The 16,850-nt window shown below is 46.0% G+C and overlaps 2 protein-coding genes across 2 annotated transcripts; one reads left to right on the top strand and one right to left on the bottom strand.

Annotated features, from left to right (window-relative positions):
* The first annotated feature begins 4,238 nt into the window (after positions 1–4,238).
* Positions 4,239–4,922, top strand: LOC123454830 (ubiquitin-conjugating enzyme E2 D3-like). The gene is made up of 2 exons (XM_045134340.1): positions 4,239–4,389; positions 4,633–4,922. The coding sequence occupies exons 1-2, from the start codon at positions 4,239–4,241 to the stop codon at positions 4,920–4,922; spliced, it is 441 nt and encodes a 146-aa protein (XP_044990275.1).
* A 7,382-nt stretch (positions 4,923–12,304) lies between these two features.
* On the bottom strand, positions 12,305–14,818 carry Trh (thyrotropin releasing hormone). Its single transcript, XM_045134298.1, has 3 exons — positions 14,706–14,818; positions 13,832–14,017; positions 12,305–13,198 (listed from the first exon to the last, which is right to left on the bottom strand). The coding sequence occupies exons 2-3, from the start codon at positions 14,007–14,009 to the stop codon at positions 12,732–12,734; spliced, it is 645 nt and encodes a 214-aa protein (XP_044990233.1). The 5' UTR covers positions 14,010–14,017; positions 14,706–14,818; the 3' UTR covers positions 12,305–12,731.
* Between the last annotated feature and the right edge of the window lie 2,032 nt (positions 14,819–16,850).

The raw sequence follows: 16,850 nt of genomic DNA on the forward strand, positions 1-16,850 counted from the left end.
TATATATATATCTGCCTCTCTCTCTCTCTCTCTCTCTGCTTCTTTCTCTCTCCCTCTTTCTCTCAAATAAATAAATAGCCGGGCATGGTGGCACACACCTTTAAGCCCAGCACTCAGGAGGCAGAGGTAGGAGGATCATTGTGAGTTCTAGGCCACCCTGAGACTACAGAATGAATTCCTGCTGAGACTACAGAATGAATTCCTGAATTCAGGTCAGCCTGAGTTGAGTAAGACCCGACACTGGAAAAAAAAAAAAAAAAAAAAAAGATCCAAGGGGAAGTTTCATCAATGGCGGGAGAAAATGCTTCAATGCATCTAAGCACCTCCTACCTCTACCTCCCAAGTACTAGGATCTAAGGCATGCCACACCACACCCGGCTAAAGAATCTTCTCTTTTCAGATGGCAATGACTACTGGAGAGACTCAAAACTCATCAAAGTGCCGAGAAGTGACAATGGAGTGCTCAGCACTGAGACATCTCTATCACATCCTCCAAGGCTCAGGGACCTTTGCAGGTGAGGTGGCATTAAAAAAGTAAGAGCCAAAGGAAGGGGAAGAGTGCTTTGCAATACTGTCTTCCAGATACAACGTGGCTGTGGTATTCGTGACCTCACAGTGGCTGAGGCTACATAAGACATGCACAATAGGAGAGGAAAAAAAGGGTGACATCAAAATAAAAGAGAGACTAGTTAGAAAGAAGGGATTCAGTGGAGAGGGGATCAGAAGAGGGAAAGGGAGAATGGTGGGAGGCAGAGGTAGGAGGATCACTGTGAGTTCAAAACCACCATGAGACCAAGTCAGCCTGGGCTAGAATGAGACGCTACCTCAAAAGAAAAATAAAAAATAAAAAATAAAAATACAGGCATGGTAGCCTACACCTTTAATCCCAGCACTCAGGAGGCTAAGAGGATCCTTCTGAGTTCAAGGCCAGCCTAAGACTACCTAGTAAATTCCAAGTCATCCTGGGTTAGAGCAAAACCCTACTTTGAAAAGCCAAAAAAAGAAGAAAAAAAGTTTAAAAGAATCAGAATGGAGGGCTGCAGAGATAGCTTAGCAGTTAAAGCGTTTGCCTGCAAAGCCAAAGGACCTTGGTTCAATTCCCCAGGACCCAGGTAAGCCAGATGCTGAAGGGGGCACATGCATCTGGAGCTTGTTTTCAGTGTCTGGAGGCCCTGGCGCACCCATTCTCTCTCTCTCTCTCTCTCTATCTGCCTCTTTCTCTCTCTGTCTGTTGCTCTCAAATAAATAAATAATAATAAAACAAAAAAAATTTAAATTATTTATTTGAGAGAGCAAGAGAGGGAAAGAGGCAGATAGAGACAGAGAGAGAGAGAGAATGGGTGCGCCAGGGCCTCCAGCCACTGCAAATGAACTCTAGATGCATGTGCCCCCTTGTACATCTGGCTAACATGGGTCCTGGGGAATCTAGCCTCGAACCGGGGTCCTTAAGCTTCACAGGCAAGCGCTTCACTGCTAAACCATTTCTCCAGCCCTAAATAAAAATTTTTAAATGGGGGAAAAAAATCTAACAAAAAACTCAGAACGGGAACTTTAAATTTCACAGCAGTAATAAATCCTCATCTATTAACATACATGGCATATGTTTATGAAAATAATTATAGTTTTGGAAAGTATTTTCCAACTAAATAAGAATGATGATAATCTACATTTTCAAACGAATTTTAAAAAATATTTTATTTTTATTTACTTATTTGAGAGAGAGAGGGAATGGGCACACTAGGAGGGTCTCCAGTCACTGCAAATGAACTCCAGACTCATGTGCCACCTTGTGCATCTGGTTTACATGGGTCCTGGGGGATTGAACCTGGGTCCTTCGGATTTGCAGGCAAGTGCCTTAACCACTAAGCCATCTCTCCAGCCTGTAGTCTACAATTTTTTGCAGATAATTAAAGCACCTGACTTCAGAGGAGATGACAGGTGTCTCTGAACTATATTTTGTGCCTAGTCTCACACCAGTGAGTGTTTAGAAAAGTGAAGAACTTGAGGAGCTCCTGAAAGGGACTTAGGGCAACTTGCAGAATTGCTGATACAAAGCAAGAGAGTCAGAGCTTGCAGCTGTTCACCTTCAAAGAAGACTGCTTGGACCTACATCTTACATGCTATCTATCCCCTCTCTGTGTCTGTTTCCTCACAGAGAGTTCAAATAACCTGTTTCCTGTGGAGTAGCTGGACCTGTGTTCAGTAAACACTGGTAGCTATAATTACAGCAAGCATCAGTTAGCATGGCGAATTTATGTAAAAAGTGCTAGGTGATTTTGTCATTGTAGAACATCAGAGTGTACTTACACAAACCAAGATGACACTGTGTAAGATAATCTTATCTTTTTTTTTTTTTTTTTTTTTTTTTGGTTTCTCGAGGTAGGGTCTCACTGTAGCTCAGGCTGACCTGGAATTCAGTACGTAGTCTCAGGATAGCCTCAAACTCATGGTGATCTTCCTACCTCTGCCTCCCAAGTGCTGGGATTAAAGGTGTGTACCACCATGCTGGGCCTGAAATTTATTTATTTATTTATTTTAGAGAGAGCGATCAAGAGAGGCAGAGGGAGAGAGAGAGGGAGAGAGAGAATTGGCACACCAGGGTCTCAGCCACTACAATCGAACTCCAGATGCTTGTGCCACTTAGTGGGTATGTGCTCCGTTCTTAATACTCAATAGGAGTTCCCTTTTCTACATGAGCGAGCATCCCCTGAGACAATCTGAACTCCCAAGAATGGCCCTAGGGCCCCATACACCCTAGGGCCCCCCTAAACCCCCGAGTGCCTCCTAAGCAAGACCATACAAGCTGAGCCTGGTATGTGTCTTGCGCCATCTCTCTGGTTGCAGGCCCAAAGCTGCAGTGGTGGGCAGGCTCCAGGCTGCAGCGCGTCGGACGGGGTGTACCTTCCTTGTGTCTGGAAGCTCTCTTCCTCAACAGCTGGTGATTAGGAAGTCACTCTCCACCAGGGATGAAGCCTAATCAGGCTGCCGATAATTGCCAGGCCCAGAACGTGGCTGCAGTTCAGGAAAGACGACACAGCAAAGACGAGAGCGCCACTTAAATCCTGGCATCGACCACGGATCCCCTTGGAAACCTGTGCCTCTGAGCACGATTCAGCCACCGAGCTAATTGATGTTCCCCCAGGCAGTCAGCTCACACTCCGGTGATCAAAATGGGCTCTAATTGCTGATATCCTTCAGGTAAGAAGCCCTACATATTCTCAGGCCACCCAAGAGGCTCCGGGGCAGGAGCTGAGTTTCTCAGCAAAGCAGTCCTCTGATTGCACTTAATTAATCAAAATAAGGTTTTGCAGAAAGAATTAATTACAAAACCTATCAGAGGAAGTGGTGACATGGAGTTGCACGGCACAGCACGGTAGGCAGCTTGTGGCAGAAACTCTGTCTGGCTTCCAACCGCTGCCCATAGCAAGAGCAGCGAATATAGATTTAAAATAAAAAGAATTTAAAAAAAAAGAAAACACTGGACTTGGAGAATTTAGGGTCATACAGAACCAGGCTGTGACTTTAAACAAGTCATATCACCTCTGCAAACTAGGCATTTCTCACTTCAAAAATCAGGGTTATTTCTGGTCATAGTGGTGCACGCCTTTAATCCCAGCACTCAAGAGGCAGAGGCAGGAGGCTTGCCATGAGTCTAAGTGACAGCCTACCTCAAAAAAGAAAGAAAGAAAGAAAGAAAGAAAGAAAGGAGGGAGGGAGGGAGGGAGGGAGGGAAGGAAGGAAGGAAGGAAGGAAAGAAAGAGGGTGATGTTATTAATCATCATTCTGTCACTACAACAAAATGCCTGAGATTGGGGCTGGAGAGGTTGCTCAGTGGTTAAGGCACTTGCCTGAAAAGCCTAACAATCTGAGTTCAATTGCCCAAGACCCAAGTAAAGTCAGATGTACAAAGTGGCACATCCATCTGGAGTTTGTTTACAGCACCTGGAGGCCTTGGCATGCCCAGTCTGTCTGTCTGTGTCTCTCTCTCTCTCTGTGTCTGCTTTCAAGTAAATAAAAAAATATATTAAGGTCGTGTGTGCGTGAGCCCCGTAGGGCCAAGGAGGCACCAGCTGCCAGGCCACACAGCTCCAGGAAGGCGCGGGCCCTCTGCGCCTGTGTCTGGCAAAGCCGCTGTGAGATGAAGACAATCCTTCCTCATCGCATGGATAATCAAGAGTTTTGGCCGGACCTCTGAGCCCTCGTGGAGATAGTGAGGACCCAAGCAAGAAGCACAGACTATGGCTCTGAAACAGATTAATAAGGAATTTAGTGATCTGGCCTGGGACCCTCCAGCACAATGTTCCGCAGGGCCAGTTGGGGATGATATGTTTCATTGGCAAGCCACAACTGTGGGACCTAATGACAGCCCACATCAAGGCAGTGTATTCTGTTTTAAAGATTTTTATTTATTTATTTGATTATTTGAGAGTGACAGAGAGAGAAAGAGGCAGATAGAGAGTGAGAGAGAGAATGGGCGCGCCAGGGCTTCCAGCCACTGCAAACGAACTCCAGACGCGTGTGCCCCCTTGTGCATCTGGCTAACGTGGGACCTGGGGAACTGAGCCTTGAACCGGGGTCCATAGGCTTCATAGGCAAGCGCTTAACAGCTATGCCATCTCTCCAGCCCGGCAGTGTATTCTTTTGACAATAATTTTCCTATAGACTACCCCTTCAAACCACCTAAGGTTGCATTGACAACAAGAATTTATCATCCAAATACTAATAGTAATGGCAGCATTTGTCTTGTTATTCTAAGATCACAGTGGTCTCCTGCTTTAACTATTTCTAAAGTTCTTTTATCCATTTGTTCATTGGTATGTGATCCAAACCCAGATTATCCCCTCGTGACGGAGGCTGCATGGACCTATAAAACAGACAGAGATAAGTACAACAGAGTATCTTGGGAATGGACTCAGAAGTAGGCCATGTGATGCTACCTTAAAGTCAGAACAACCTGCATTAGAGCTGGAATACACTTTAAATGACTATCCTTTTTTTATTTTCTTATCTGGCTGCTCCCCTATAAGACCTCATCTTTTTTAATTTTATTTTTTGTTGACCTCCCTCCACTCATTCACATGCTCATCTGAGAAGACGTAAGTTCTTCCAGCTTTGGACAATAACTGCTTTTACAAACTGTAAAGTGGTCACAAGAGAACAGTTGCCCAAGATTCAGAAAATTTGTTAAACAATGGAGCATGTGTATTATGTGGCCAATGTCTTCACTCTAACTTGGTTATGAGACTAAACCATTCCTCATTGCTCTAACATGCTGAAGAAGTCATCTGAGGGGGAGAGAGATGGATGCTGTCACATCAAAGGAAACATTCTTGCAGCACCCATTCTTGTTTTTAAGCCTTCCACTGTTAGAGATTTGAGGTTACATGATATACTTTATGCTCATAACTGATGGGTCTGGAGAATTGGTAATGAATTTATAGCATCAACAGAACAGAAAATGTGATGTATCTTACGCATTTCAATAAAGGAATGACCTGTTCTTGTTCTACAGTGCGTGGAAATTGGAAGTCAACCACCTTTTGTTTTCCAAAATGGGATCTCAAAACATTTCATAATTCTCATTTAAAATTGTTAGGAGGCTTGGAGCTATTAGTTAATTTATCTTCCAAAACACTGTTTAATATAGCACTGAATACAAGATGCAAGTTGTCAATGGGTGAGTGATCAACTAATAGCTCTGCTAGTGATTGATTTATTGTTCTTCAATAAAGTTGCATAAACCAATGAGTTAGCTGCCTGGATTAATCAGTATGGGAAACAATCTTTTGTAAATGCAAAGCTGTTTTTGTACATACTGTTGGGATTTGCTTCATTGTTTGACAACAAATGATGACGTAAAGTTCAAAAGAGTGAGTATTTGTCATGTTCAGTAAAAGTGCACAGTCTGAGGCAGGTTGGCACATTGCTTGACCTGATTCATGCAGAATTATAAACTATTCAGATAGGAAAGCTTTAATATGCTGCACAGATGCTGACAGCCCTAGAGTTCATAAATGGACTTGGGACCCAGCAGTTTTGAAACATGTATATGGAGGTGGAAGAAACTTATTTTCCAGGTGCATCCTGGAGATCTAAAATTTCTCTTCATCTTGTACACTTAACAGCTGAAAAAGAGACATAACTTGGGAATGATAATGGTCAAAATTTACAAAATAAAACACTGTTTTGGTGTGGGAGCTGTCATGAGGCTGTGTTGAAATGACTTAACTGTGAGATATTGAGTACCCATTGAAATGGATTTGTTCATCCATTTACATTAATGAGCATATTTATATGCAGCAGATACCATTTCAGATGACTTAACACGAATGAATAAAAGTCAATGCTATTGGATTGCTTTTTTATTATTATTTTGTTTGACAAGTACCATCTGTGCCACTAAGCTTCTGTAGTAACAAGGGCATTACCATGTTTCACCCCTCCTCATTCTGGCCCTAGAGTTTTATTTTGTTTTGGGTTTGTTTTTTTTTCTAGCTTTGTCTGTTGCTTTATTTCTTAAAAACCTGTACTTGATATCTAGCACGTAAAATGTCTCCACTTTCACACCTGCACCACTTACACTTACTTGCAGTCTTAGCCTGTCTGCTCACAGATGTGGAAAGCTAGAAATAAATGTTAAAGCTTAATTTTTTTAATTTATTTTTATTTATTTATTTGACAGCGACAGAGAAAGAGGCAGGTAGAGAGAAATAGAGAGAATGGGCACGCCAGGGCCTCTAGCCATTGCAAAGGAACTCCAGACGTGTGCGCCCCCTTGTGCATCTGGCTAACGTGGGTCCTGGGGAAACGAGCCTTGAACCGGGGTCCTTAGGCTTCACAGGCAAGTACTTAACCACTAAGCCATCTCTCCAGCCCTTTTATAAACATTTTAATATGTAATTTGGACATGATTTATTGACTTAAGGTTCTTCTAAACTGGAAGTGAAATGCATGCTTCCTGAAGATGTTCTGGCTTTAATTCTGTAATAAGGATTTCATTGAGAAATACCAATTCAGCTATATAATTTTTCCAGTGAGTGATTTTATTTTCTGCTTAAAATATGGGTTCTTCAGGGTAGATGTCATGTTATTAAAGCTTTTGTATTCAAATTATGAATGAGAAAATAGCATAGTGTTCTACAAAGTAAGAGTTCGTTAGCTGTTTTCAAAAATCATTTCTGAAACTCTTGTACTCTCAAAATAACAGCTTTAGTAGGCATATTTCTTGGAAGCCAAATAACAAGTAAAACTTTTATAAGAGACTGGATCCCTAATTGGCTTTCAAATTGATGTTTTTTCTAGCTTTATAGGTATTTATAGAGATGATTTCCATAAATGATTGATTGCCATGATTAGTGGGTACGTCCAGTTCTTTATTTTTTTATTTTTTTAAAATATTTTTTATTTATTTATTTGAGAGCGACAGACACAGAGAGAAAGACAGATAGAGGGAGAGAGAGAGGATGGGCGCGCCAGGGCTTCCAGCCTCTGCAAACGAACTCCAGACGCGTGCACCCCCTTGTGCATCTGGCTAACGTGGGACCTGGGGAACTGAGCCTCGAACCGGGATCCTTAGGCTTCACAGGCAAGCGCTTAACCACTAAGCCATCTCTCCAGCCCATATATTTTTTTTTTTTTATTTTTGGTTTTTCGAGGTAGTATCTCACTCTAGCTCAGGCTGACCTAGAATTCACTATGTAGTCTCAGGATGGCCTTGAACTCAAGGCAATCCTCCTACCTCTGCCTCCCAAATGCTAGGATTAAGGGCGTGCACCACCACGCCCAGCCTCAGTTCTTTCTTTCTTTATTTTATCTTATTTTTTTTTAATTTTATTTTTTTTTAATTTTTATTAACATTTTCCATGATTATAAAATATATCCCATGGTAACTCCCTCCCTCCCCACCCCCACACTTTCCCATTTGAAATTCCATTCTCCATCATATTACCTCCCCATTACAATCATTGTAATTTTTTGTTTTTTTTGAGGTAGGGTCTCACTCTGGTCCAGGCTGACCTGGAATTAACTCTGTAGTCTCAGGGTGGCCTTGAACTCATGGCAATCCTCCTACCTCTGCCTCCCAAGTGCTGGGATTAAAGGCGTGCGCCACCATACCCGGCCAGTTCTTTATTTTTGACTTGATGCTTTATACAACATTTCACATGTTGCTTCTAAGGGAATAAACCATAGAGGCTTTTCTTCTAGTCAAAGTCTAAGAGAACAGTAAAATATCTGGAAAAACCCAGCAGTTTGAATGTATGGACTGGATTTGGGATTATCCACAATAAGATTTTTCAAAAGAATCCAAGAATTTCCCTTCCTTCCCCACCCAACCCAGTAGTCTTGACATTACTGGTGCCATGTGTAGGACTCAAGTGAATATAAAACAGATTAAGTATTGATTTAGACTATTCCTCTTAAATGCATACATTTAAATTCTTGTTTTTAAAAGTCCAGTTGGAGCCGGGCGTGGTGGTGCACACCTTTAATCCCAGCACTTGGGAGGCAGAGGTAGGAGGATCGCAGTGAGTTCGAGGCCACCGTGAGACTCCATAGTGAATTCCAGGTCAGCCTGGGCTAAAGTGAGACCCTACCTCAAAAAAACAAAACAAAACAAAAAAACAAACAAAAAAAAAAAGTCCAGTGGGTCTGTTAATGGTAAATTTAAATTTTAAGTGACTTTTCTTTCCTCCTGGGCAAGTTTGCAATGTGATAATCAGATTTTTTTAAACATAGTTTTTGCTTATGTGGGTGTGCTCACATTCAAAAGTATGAACGACAGTGGTGTCAGGGGTAGTGAAGCACTCACTTTTTTTAATGACTTAGTTGAAGTATACTTAAGACATTGATCATGTTGTATTTGTGATTTGAGGAGGGGGAAGAAGTCACAAATTAGCCATGTTTTGTGTTGGCTTAACAACTGTTAAATGATTTTTGATTACACTTAAGTGAATTTGTCTTCTGTTTTATGAGGAACCCAGTGCAAGTCACTAAGTGTGGTCTAATAGTGACATCTGCATATGATTTGGGTTTTGTTTTGTTTTTTTTCAAGGTAGGGTTTCACTCTAGCCCAGGCTGATCTGAAATTCACTATGGAGTCTCAGAGTGGCCTCCAACTCACAGTGATCCTCCTACCTCTGCCTCCCAAGTGCTGGGATTAAAGGCGTGCGCCACCACACCCGGCTCTGCATATGACTTGTAATAGCTAAAGTTAATTGAGTTTAAAGGAATTGTTACCATTAAAGTCTGTGTTTAAACACATACACAACATATATATGTGTGTGTGTGTGTGTGTGTGTATATATATGTATGCCTGAGGGCTGGAGAGATGGCTTAGCAGTTAAGGCACTTGCCTGTGAAGTCTAAGGACTCATGTTTGACTCTTCAGATTCCACATAAGCCAGACGCACAAGGTGACATGAGTGTGCAAGGTCATATATGCACACACGTGTCTGGAGTTTACTTATAGTGGCTGGAGACCCTGGCATGCCAATTCTCTCTCTTACTCTCACTCTCGCTGTCTCACATAAAAAATAAAGGCCAGTCTGTTGGTCTTGCCTAAAAAAAAATGCCTGAGATAATGAATTTAAGAAAGAAAGGTCTGGGGCTGGAAAAATGGCTCAGCAGTTAAGGCACTTACTTGCAAAGTCTAACAACCCTGGTTCAATTCCTCAATACCCATGTAAAACCAGATGCACAGAAATGGTGCATGTATCTGGAGTTTGTCTGCAACAGCTAGAGGCCCTGGCATGCCCATTCATTCTCTCTCTCTCTCTCTCTCTCTCACACACACACACACACACACACACCTCTACATGCAAATAACTAAATTAAAAAAAAAAAAAAAAGCTCTCTTCAGCTCATAGCTCCGGTCTGTGATCTGTTAATAGATTTTTTTGTTTTCTGGTTTTTTGAGGTAGGGTCTCACCCTAGCCCAGGCTGACCTGGAATTCACTATGGAGTCTCGGGGTGGCTTTGAACTCACAGCGATCCTCCTACCTCTGCCTCCTGAGTGCTGGGATTAAAGGCGTACGCTACCACGCAGGGCCCAGATATTGTTTTGCAATGTATATATATATATATATATATATATATCCGGGCATGGTGGTGCATGCCTTTAATTCCAGCACTCGGGAGACAGAGGTAGGAGGATTGCCATGAGTTGGAGGCCACCCTAAGACTCCATAGTGAATTCCAGGTCAGCATGGACTAAAGTGAAACCTTACCTCAAAAAAAAGAAAAGAAAAAAATATATATATATATTTCTTTGGTTTTTCAAGTTAGAGTCTCACTCTAGCCCAGGCACACCTGAAATCACTAAGTAGTCTCGGGGTGACCTCGAACTCAGAGCAATCCTCCTACCTCTGCCTCCCAAACTGGGATTGAAGGCATGCACCACCAGGCCTGGTTTGGTGCAGGCTTTTAATCCCAGCACTTCGGAGGGAGAGGTAGGAGGAATACATAGTGAATTTCAGGTCAGTCTGGGCTAGAGTGTGACTCTACCTTGATAAACCAAAAACCAAAAAAAAAACAAAAAAACAAAAAACAAACCAGTGTGCACCACTACACCCAGGGGTTGGAAGTATTTAAGTATTTTTATTTGTGAACAGAGAGAGACAGAGACAATGGATGTGTCAGGGCTTCTTGAGGCTGCAGCCTTTTTTTTTTTTCCCCGAGGTAGTTTCACTGTAGCTCAAGCTGACCTGGGATTCACTATGTAGTCTGAGGATGTCCTTGACCTCATGGTGATCCTCCTACCTGTCTCCTGAGTACTAGGGTTAAAGGTGAGCGCCACATTGCCAGGCTTAGAGGTTGCAACCTTTTGACACATGCATCATTCTGTGCATCTGGCTTTTATGTGAGTACTGTGCAACTGAACTCAGGATGGCAGATTTTGCAAGCAAGTACCTTTTAACCCTGGCCCCCTTAAATTGCTCTTCCTCCCCCCCCCCCCCCCCCCCGTCTCACTCTGGCTCAGGCTGACCTGGAATTCATTATGTAGGGTCAGGGTGGTCTTGAACTCATGGTGATCCTCCCACCTCTGCCTCCCAGTGCTGGGTTTAAAGCCTGCACCACCATATCCGATTTTTTTTTTTTTAATCCCACCAATGAGAAAAATAATGCAGTAGGTATAAGATGTGTGGAGAGTGAAAAACCCAAACATCACCACAGGGTGGTGGCACTGATTTGGAGCCTTGGCCTGAAAGAATGTTGAAAAGTAGGCTTCACTTAGAGGTTGAAGATGGGCAGTGGACAGGCCAGTTTGGTCCTCAGATATACTCCTTCACTTGGCTGGACCTTAACAATGCCTGTAAAGGTGTTTATTACTGCTGTTAATTCATAGGGGTCTTGGGTTGTAGATTCAAGTGTCTTTAGATGACTCTTGTCCCCACCATTCCCTCTTGCCCTGCATCCAGTCTGGTCCCAAGTTTGAGCCTAGAAGCCTGGTCCTTTGTCCTTTCCATGCCTGTCCTACTACATAAATATGAAGGCTCACAGGTGACAGGCTTATCAAGAAGGCCCTGTGCCTTTAATCCCAGCATTTGGGGAGGCAGAGGTAGGAGGCTTAGCATGAGTTCGAGGCCACTCTGAGATTACATAGTTAATTCCAGGTCAGCCTGGACCAGAGTGAGACCCTATCTCAAAAACAAAAAAAACAAAAAAAGAAAAAACAAAGGAAAAACCACTGCTGCAGCCAGTCAGCCAGCTATCTTCTCTAGGCCTTTTCTTCCCCAGTATTTTGGAGATTAACTAGTGAAATGGGCACTGAATTTGCCTTACAGGAAAGGGACAAGCTAGGAACTCCAGTCCCCCCCCCCTCCACACTACCCACAACTTTTTGGGGGGATCAGATCTCATGTAGAATTCAACTTCTGATCTTCCTGCCTTAATTCCCCAGCCCATTTTAATACTAAATTAGGGCTATAGCTCATAGGCAGAGAGCTTGCCCGCTATGTCCAAGGCCCTCTGGCCATCCTCAAATGGCCAGAACAAATACCCCTTTATTTTTTTTTTAATATTTTTTGTTCAGTATTTATTTATTTATTTGAAAGTGACAGAGAGGGAGAGAAAGAGACAGACAGATAGAGAGGGAATGAGCGTGCCAGGGCCTCCAGCCACTGCAAACGAACTCCAGACGCGTGCGCCCTCTTGTGCATCTGGCTAACGTGGGTCCTGGGGAAACGAGCCTCGAACCGGGGTCCTTAGGCTTCACAGGCAAGCACTTAACCGCTAAACCATCTCTCCAGCCCACAAATACCCCTTTAAACATGTCAGCTAACACTTAGAAGAAAAGACAACTGTGGACACATTTTTTTTTTTTATTATTATCCTTAGAATGAAAGGGCAAGGTGCCTAGAGGGTCATACACAAAGCAACAGCCTCCAGAGTTTGTCTCAATACCCCCATTCTACTCAGTACTAAAGGGCAGGAGCCTCCAGCCTGGGGTAGGGGTGAAGTTTACACCAAAGTCCTAGGAGCCATCTTGTCCAGGGCTGAGGAAGGGGTACGGACCTAGCGGAGTGGCAAGAAAGGCTATGGGATCTGCTCCCTTGCCTGTAGGGCACATTGGAGCTTTTTGGTTGGCTTTCTGGAGTCCTCAAGGAAATGGAGGGAGAGGGCTTGGGCGCATCATACAGGGGCTCAGGTTTAGGATGAGGGGGTCTAAGGAAAAGGGAGAGGTGTGCGTGTAGGGCAGATAGGGCTTAAATCCTAGACCTGAAGGCCCAGGCTTACACCTCCAGGGGCTCCCTGACCCAGGACGCCTGTTTCGGCCAGTGCTTCTTCTCCTGGCCCCTCAGATCATCCAGGAGCCCAAACAGGTGACCTACTTGACGGCAGGCTTCCTGGGGCCCACACGGGGCCCTCTTGCCTGGATGCTGGCGTTTCTCAGGCATCAAGGTGTCCTCTCCCTCCTCTTCCTCTTCCCAGCTACCCTGAAAAATGGGATCCACCAGACTCCGGCCTGGGTGCTGCCTCTTAATGGCAGGGTACTTCATCCAGGGGGAGCGCCTGCCGGGGTGCTGCCGCTTGACCTCCTGAACAAAATCCGGTAGCAGTGAAGCCTCATCCCATCGCACAGGGACCTCCGGTTTGGGGGGCTCCAAGTCCACCACCGCTTGACCTTCCTTTTCTGCCTTCTCCCTTTTGCCTGGGTGCTGACGCTTATAGATCCAGCTGGGCAGAGGGATCAGTGACTCTGAAGGAGGAAAGATGCCAGTGTGGGAGAACCTGGCCCGTACAGCGGGATGTGACATATGCCAACCCTCCTCCCAGTCCAGGTAGACTTCCCGCACCAGCTTCAAGGGCCTCATAGACCCTCCTCCACACTTCAGCTGTTACTCCCTCACTGGATAACCATACACCACTCTTGACCTGGGACCCTCCGTTTTCTTCTGTGAAATGGTAATAACAGTATCTGAACCCGCTAGAAACTCAGCATTAAATAGTAATTAAGAAAACTCTCTTTATCCCAGCACTTGGTAGGATTGTTGTGAGTTCGAGGCCATCCTGAGACTACATAGTGAATTCCAGGTCAGTCTGGGCTAGAGTGAAACCCTACCTTAAAAAAAAAAAGAGATAAAGGAAGGAAGGAAGGAAGGAAGGGAGGGAGGGAGGAAGAAACGCATACATATGTGGGACTCAGAAATCTCCCAAGAAGCTCTCTCTGCCCTGAGTCTGGATCCAAGGATTTGTCCGCTTACCCACCCTGCTGAGGTTACCGATGAGGCTCTTTCTAGAAGGCAGGAAGGAAGCTGGATGGCCAGATGGCTCCCCCTCTCTGAATCCGGGCTCCCCCAAACCATGACCACTGTTCCTCTCATGTGCTCACCTAGGGCTTCACCCAGGTCCCCTCGCACCCGCTGAAGGTCTTTCTGAAGAAGACGGTCTGCCAGGCTCAGGGCGTTCTCTACTGCCTCTTCCTGGGCCCCCTCCTCCGGCTGGGCGCAGCCTCCGGGGACACCGGTCAAAATCAAAGTCAGGGCGAGCAGCACCCAAGGGCCCGACATCGCGGCGTCTAAGGTAGAGAGACAGAACACTGGTGAGCGCATCCAGCCTCCCTCCACCCGGCCTACTCCAGGGTTCAATCACCCATCCACCTTCTTAAGAGCAAGGCACTCCCACACCCCCATCTGGGCCAGATGCGGGGGAAATCTGCCCTGTCCCACCTTCGGTCACCTCTGCTGGTCCCCCAGGGCGCCGGAGCGCCTGCCCACTACTCCCGCTCCCAAACTTGGGGAGCCAGCCCGCCTGGTGACTCGCCCATGGCGCAGCCAAGTTTGCATATCGCTGGCGGGTCGGCCGAGCAGCTTATAAAGGACCATTAGTGACAAGACGGTGCCCAAGGTTCCCTGGCCGCTTCCTACCCCCAGCCCTCCGTACCCAACCTTATTTATTCCGAGCACCGCACTCCGGTTGGAAATCTTACACAGTACTTGCAACACTAAAGCTCACGGAGCTAACGCCGGCCGCTACATCTAACCCTGGCACCTCCTCTGATGCTAGCATCCTATTTCCGAGGTGAGCGGTTTTCTCCAGGCGGGTGACCTCTTTGCACCCAAGGCCGGCGGTCGCGGGTGCCTGGGACCCGCGCGCCGCGCTCTGCGCTCCAGACCCGGGGATGGAGAGCTGCAACGACGGCGGAGAGACTACCCGTCCGGGATCCCGGACGCCGAAGCCGGGGGCTGCGGAGAAGGAATTGTTACCTGCAGGGCGAGCGGTCCGCGGGGCAGTGGAGCGTTGCACGGGACGGAAGGAGCCGCGGCCGGCTGCGCGCTCCTCGCCTCGGCTCTCCGCTACTTATGCGCGCGGCGCCGGCGCGGGCGAGGTCTGTGGGGTGGGGGCGCGGGCGCCGCCAGGGAGGGGTGGAGGGAGGGCTGGACGGGCCCGCCCACCCCCTCCGGAAACGCGGGGCGGGGTAGTCGTGGGCACCCAACTCTGGAGCAGTTCTGTTGTCTAAGACAACACCCCACTAGGGCGCAAAAGGAGGAACGGATCCAGACCGGAGCCTGCGATCACCAGGAGGCGAGAGGTGTAGAGATGAGCGAACCCATGCACTTAGAGATGGAAGGGAGGCCAGAGAGAAGGTGGTGGGACCTGAGCTCCCCTCTGGTTGTCATTATGACGAAGGCCTCCTCAATTTTCTCATCTGTACGATGGGAAAGGTAGTTTTTGCGGTTCCAGATTTGGCGGTCTTTGGACTACATACAACCAGTTAGTTCGTGGCTTGCCTCCCACAATGTTTTGAAAATAGGTCCACTTGTTTGCCTGGCCACAGCCCGCTGGCTAAGAGCCAGGCTGCCCTGGAGACTACACTCTCCATGGCTCCTTGCAGGCTCCCAGTGTGTTGCTGGGGTCACTGAAGAAGGGGATTAAAATTTATAGCTTCAGGGCTGGAGAGATGGCTTAGTGGTTAGGGCACTTGCCTGCAAAGCCAAAGGACCCAGGTTCAATTCCCCAGTACCCACGTAAACCAGATGTACAAGGGGGCGCATGCATCCCATCCTCTCTCTATCTCCTGTCTCTCTCTCTCTCTCTCTCTCTCTCTCTCTCTCTACTTACAAATAAATAAAATAATTTTTTTAAAGTGAAATAAAATATTTTTTAAAATTTGTAGCTTCTAGATCACAGAGAGTTCAAGGCCACTCTGTCTACATAGTGAATTACAGGTCAACCTGAAGTAGAGTGAGACTCTACCTTGAAAAATCAAATAATAATAATATATACGTGTGTGTGTGTGTGTGTGTAGCTTCTGGTCCAGCTCCCAGACAAAGAAGGTGAGGGGAAGCATCTATGGATCTGTCCCTTTGAGCTCTAAGAACACTGCCAGTCTGGCTCTAGTATAGGTCCTATCTGCAATTGCTTGATGAGCATCTGCTGCAATCCAAGCTTTTCTCCAGACACAAATGAATTAGGCTCCTCTCTATAGGCAAGGAGTTCAGAAACAGGAGGAAGCCAAGCTTGGGAATGCTGAATTGCTGTGTACTGTGACACTGACTTAGGAAGAAGGCTGGATGTCAGAGGCTGAGCAGGGACCCAAGACACCGAGTTGGCCTGAAGATTCCTAAAGAGTGCCCCCTCTGTGAGAGCCACAATTTCAGGTTGATGGTGAACTAGCCCGGTTCACAGGAAGGAATATTTTTAGGCAGAGGGTACTTGCAGCAAGGGTGTTTCCTCCATCTACACGTGTATCAAGTACTTCTTTTTTTAAAAAAAATTTTTGGTTTATTTTTATTTATTTGAGAGCAACAGAGAAAGAGGCAGAGAGAGAGAGAGAGAGGGAGAGAGAGAGAGAGAGAGAGAGAGAATGGGTGCACCAGGGCTTCCAGCCATTCCAGATGTATGCGCCCCCTTGTGCATCTGGCTAACGTGGGTCCTGGGGAATCGAGCCTCAAACCGGGGTCCTTAGGCTTCACAGGCAAGCACTTAACCATCTTAACCAGCCCTCAAGTACTTTTTGTATGTTGCTAGTCATCTGGCTAGGGACTCCAACTACTTCCCATGATGGAGCCCTCAACTTTCCTGGCACATCCACACCCATCCCATTGTACCTTCTCATCAACAGCAAGAGAAACAAGAACTGAAGCAGAGACTAAAAGCCCCAGGTACAACCAGAGTCCCAGAGCTCTGGAGAGGAAAAATGACTCTGAAAGCCAGAGGTGGACACTGAAGAGTGAGATGAAGAAATGGAGCTGGACCCCAGCTTCCTGATCCCCAGTGTGGCCTCCAGCCATACTCCAGAGTTTGTGAGTTGTCACACTAACTATGGTGTAGGTGTTTCTTCTAGATAGGACATGCCCAGTACTATCCAGACTGAGCAACTGCAGGGGGTCTGCACAGAAATAGAGCTA

Source organism: Jaculus jaculus, chromosome 14 (assembly GCF_020740685.1).
Source record: "Jaculus jaculus isolate mJacJac1 chromosome 14, mJacJac1.mat.Y.cur, whole genome shotgun sequence".
Classification (NCBI taxonomy): Eukaryota; Metazoa; Chordata; class Mammalia; order Rodentia; family Dipodidae; genus Jaculus; species Jaculus jaculus.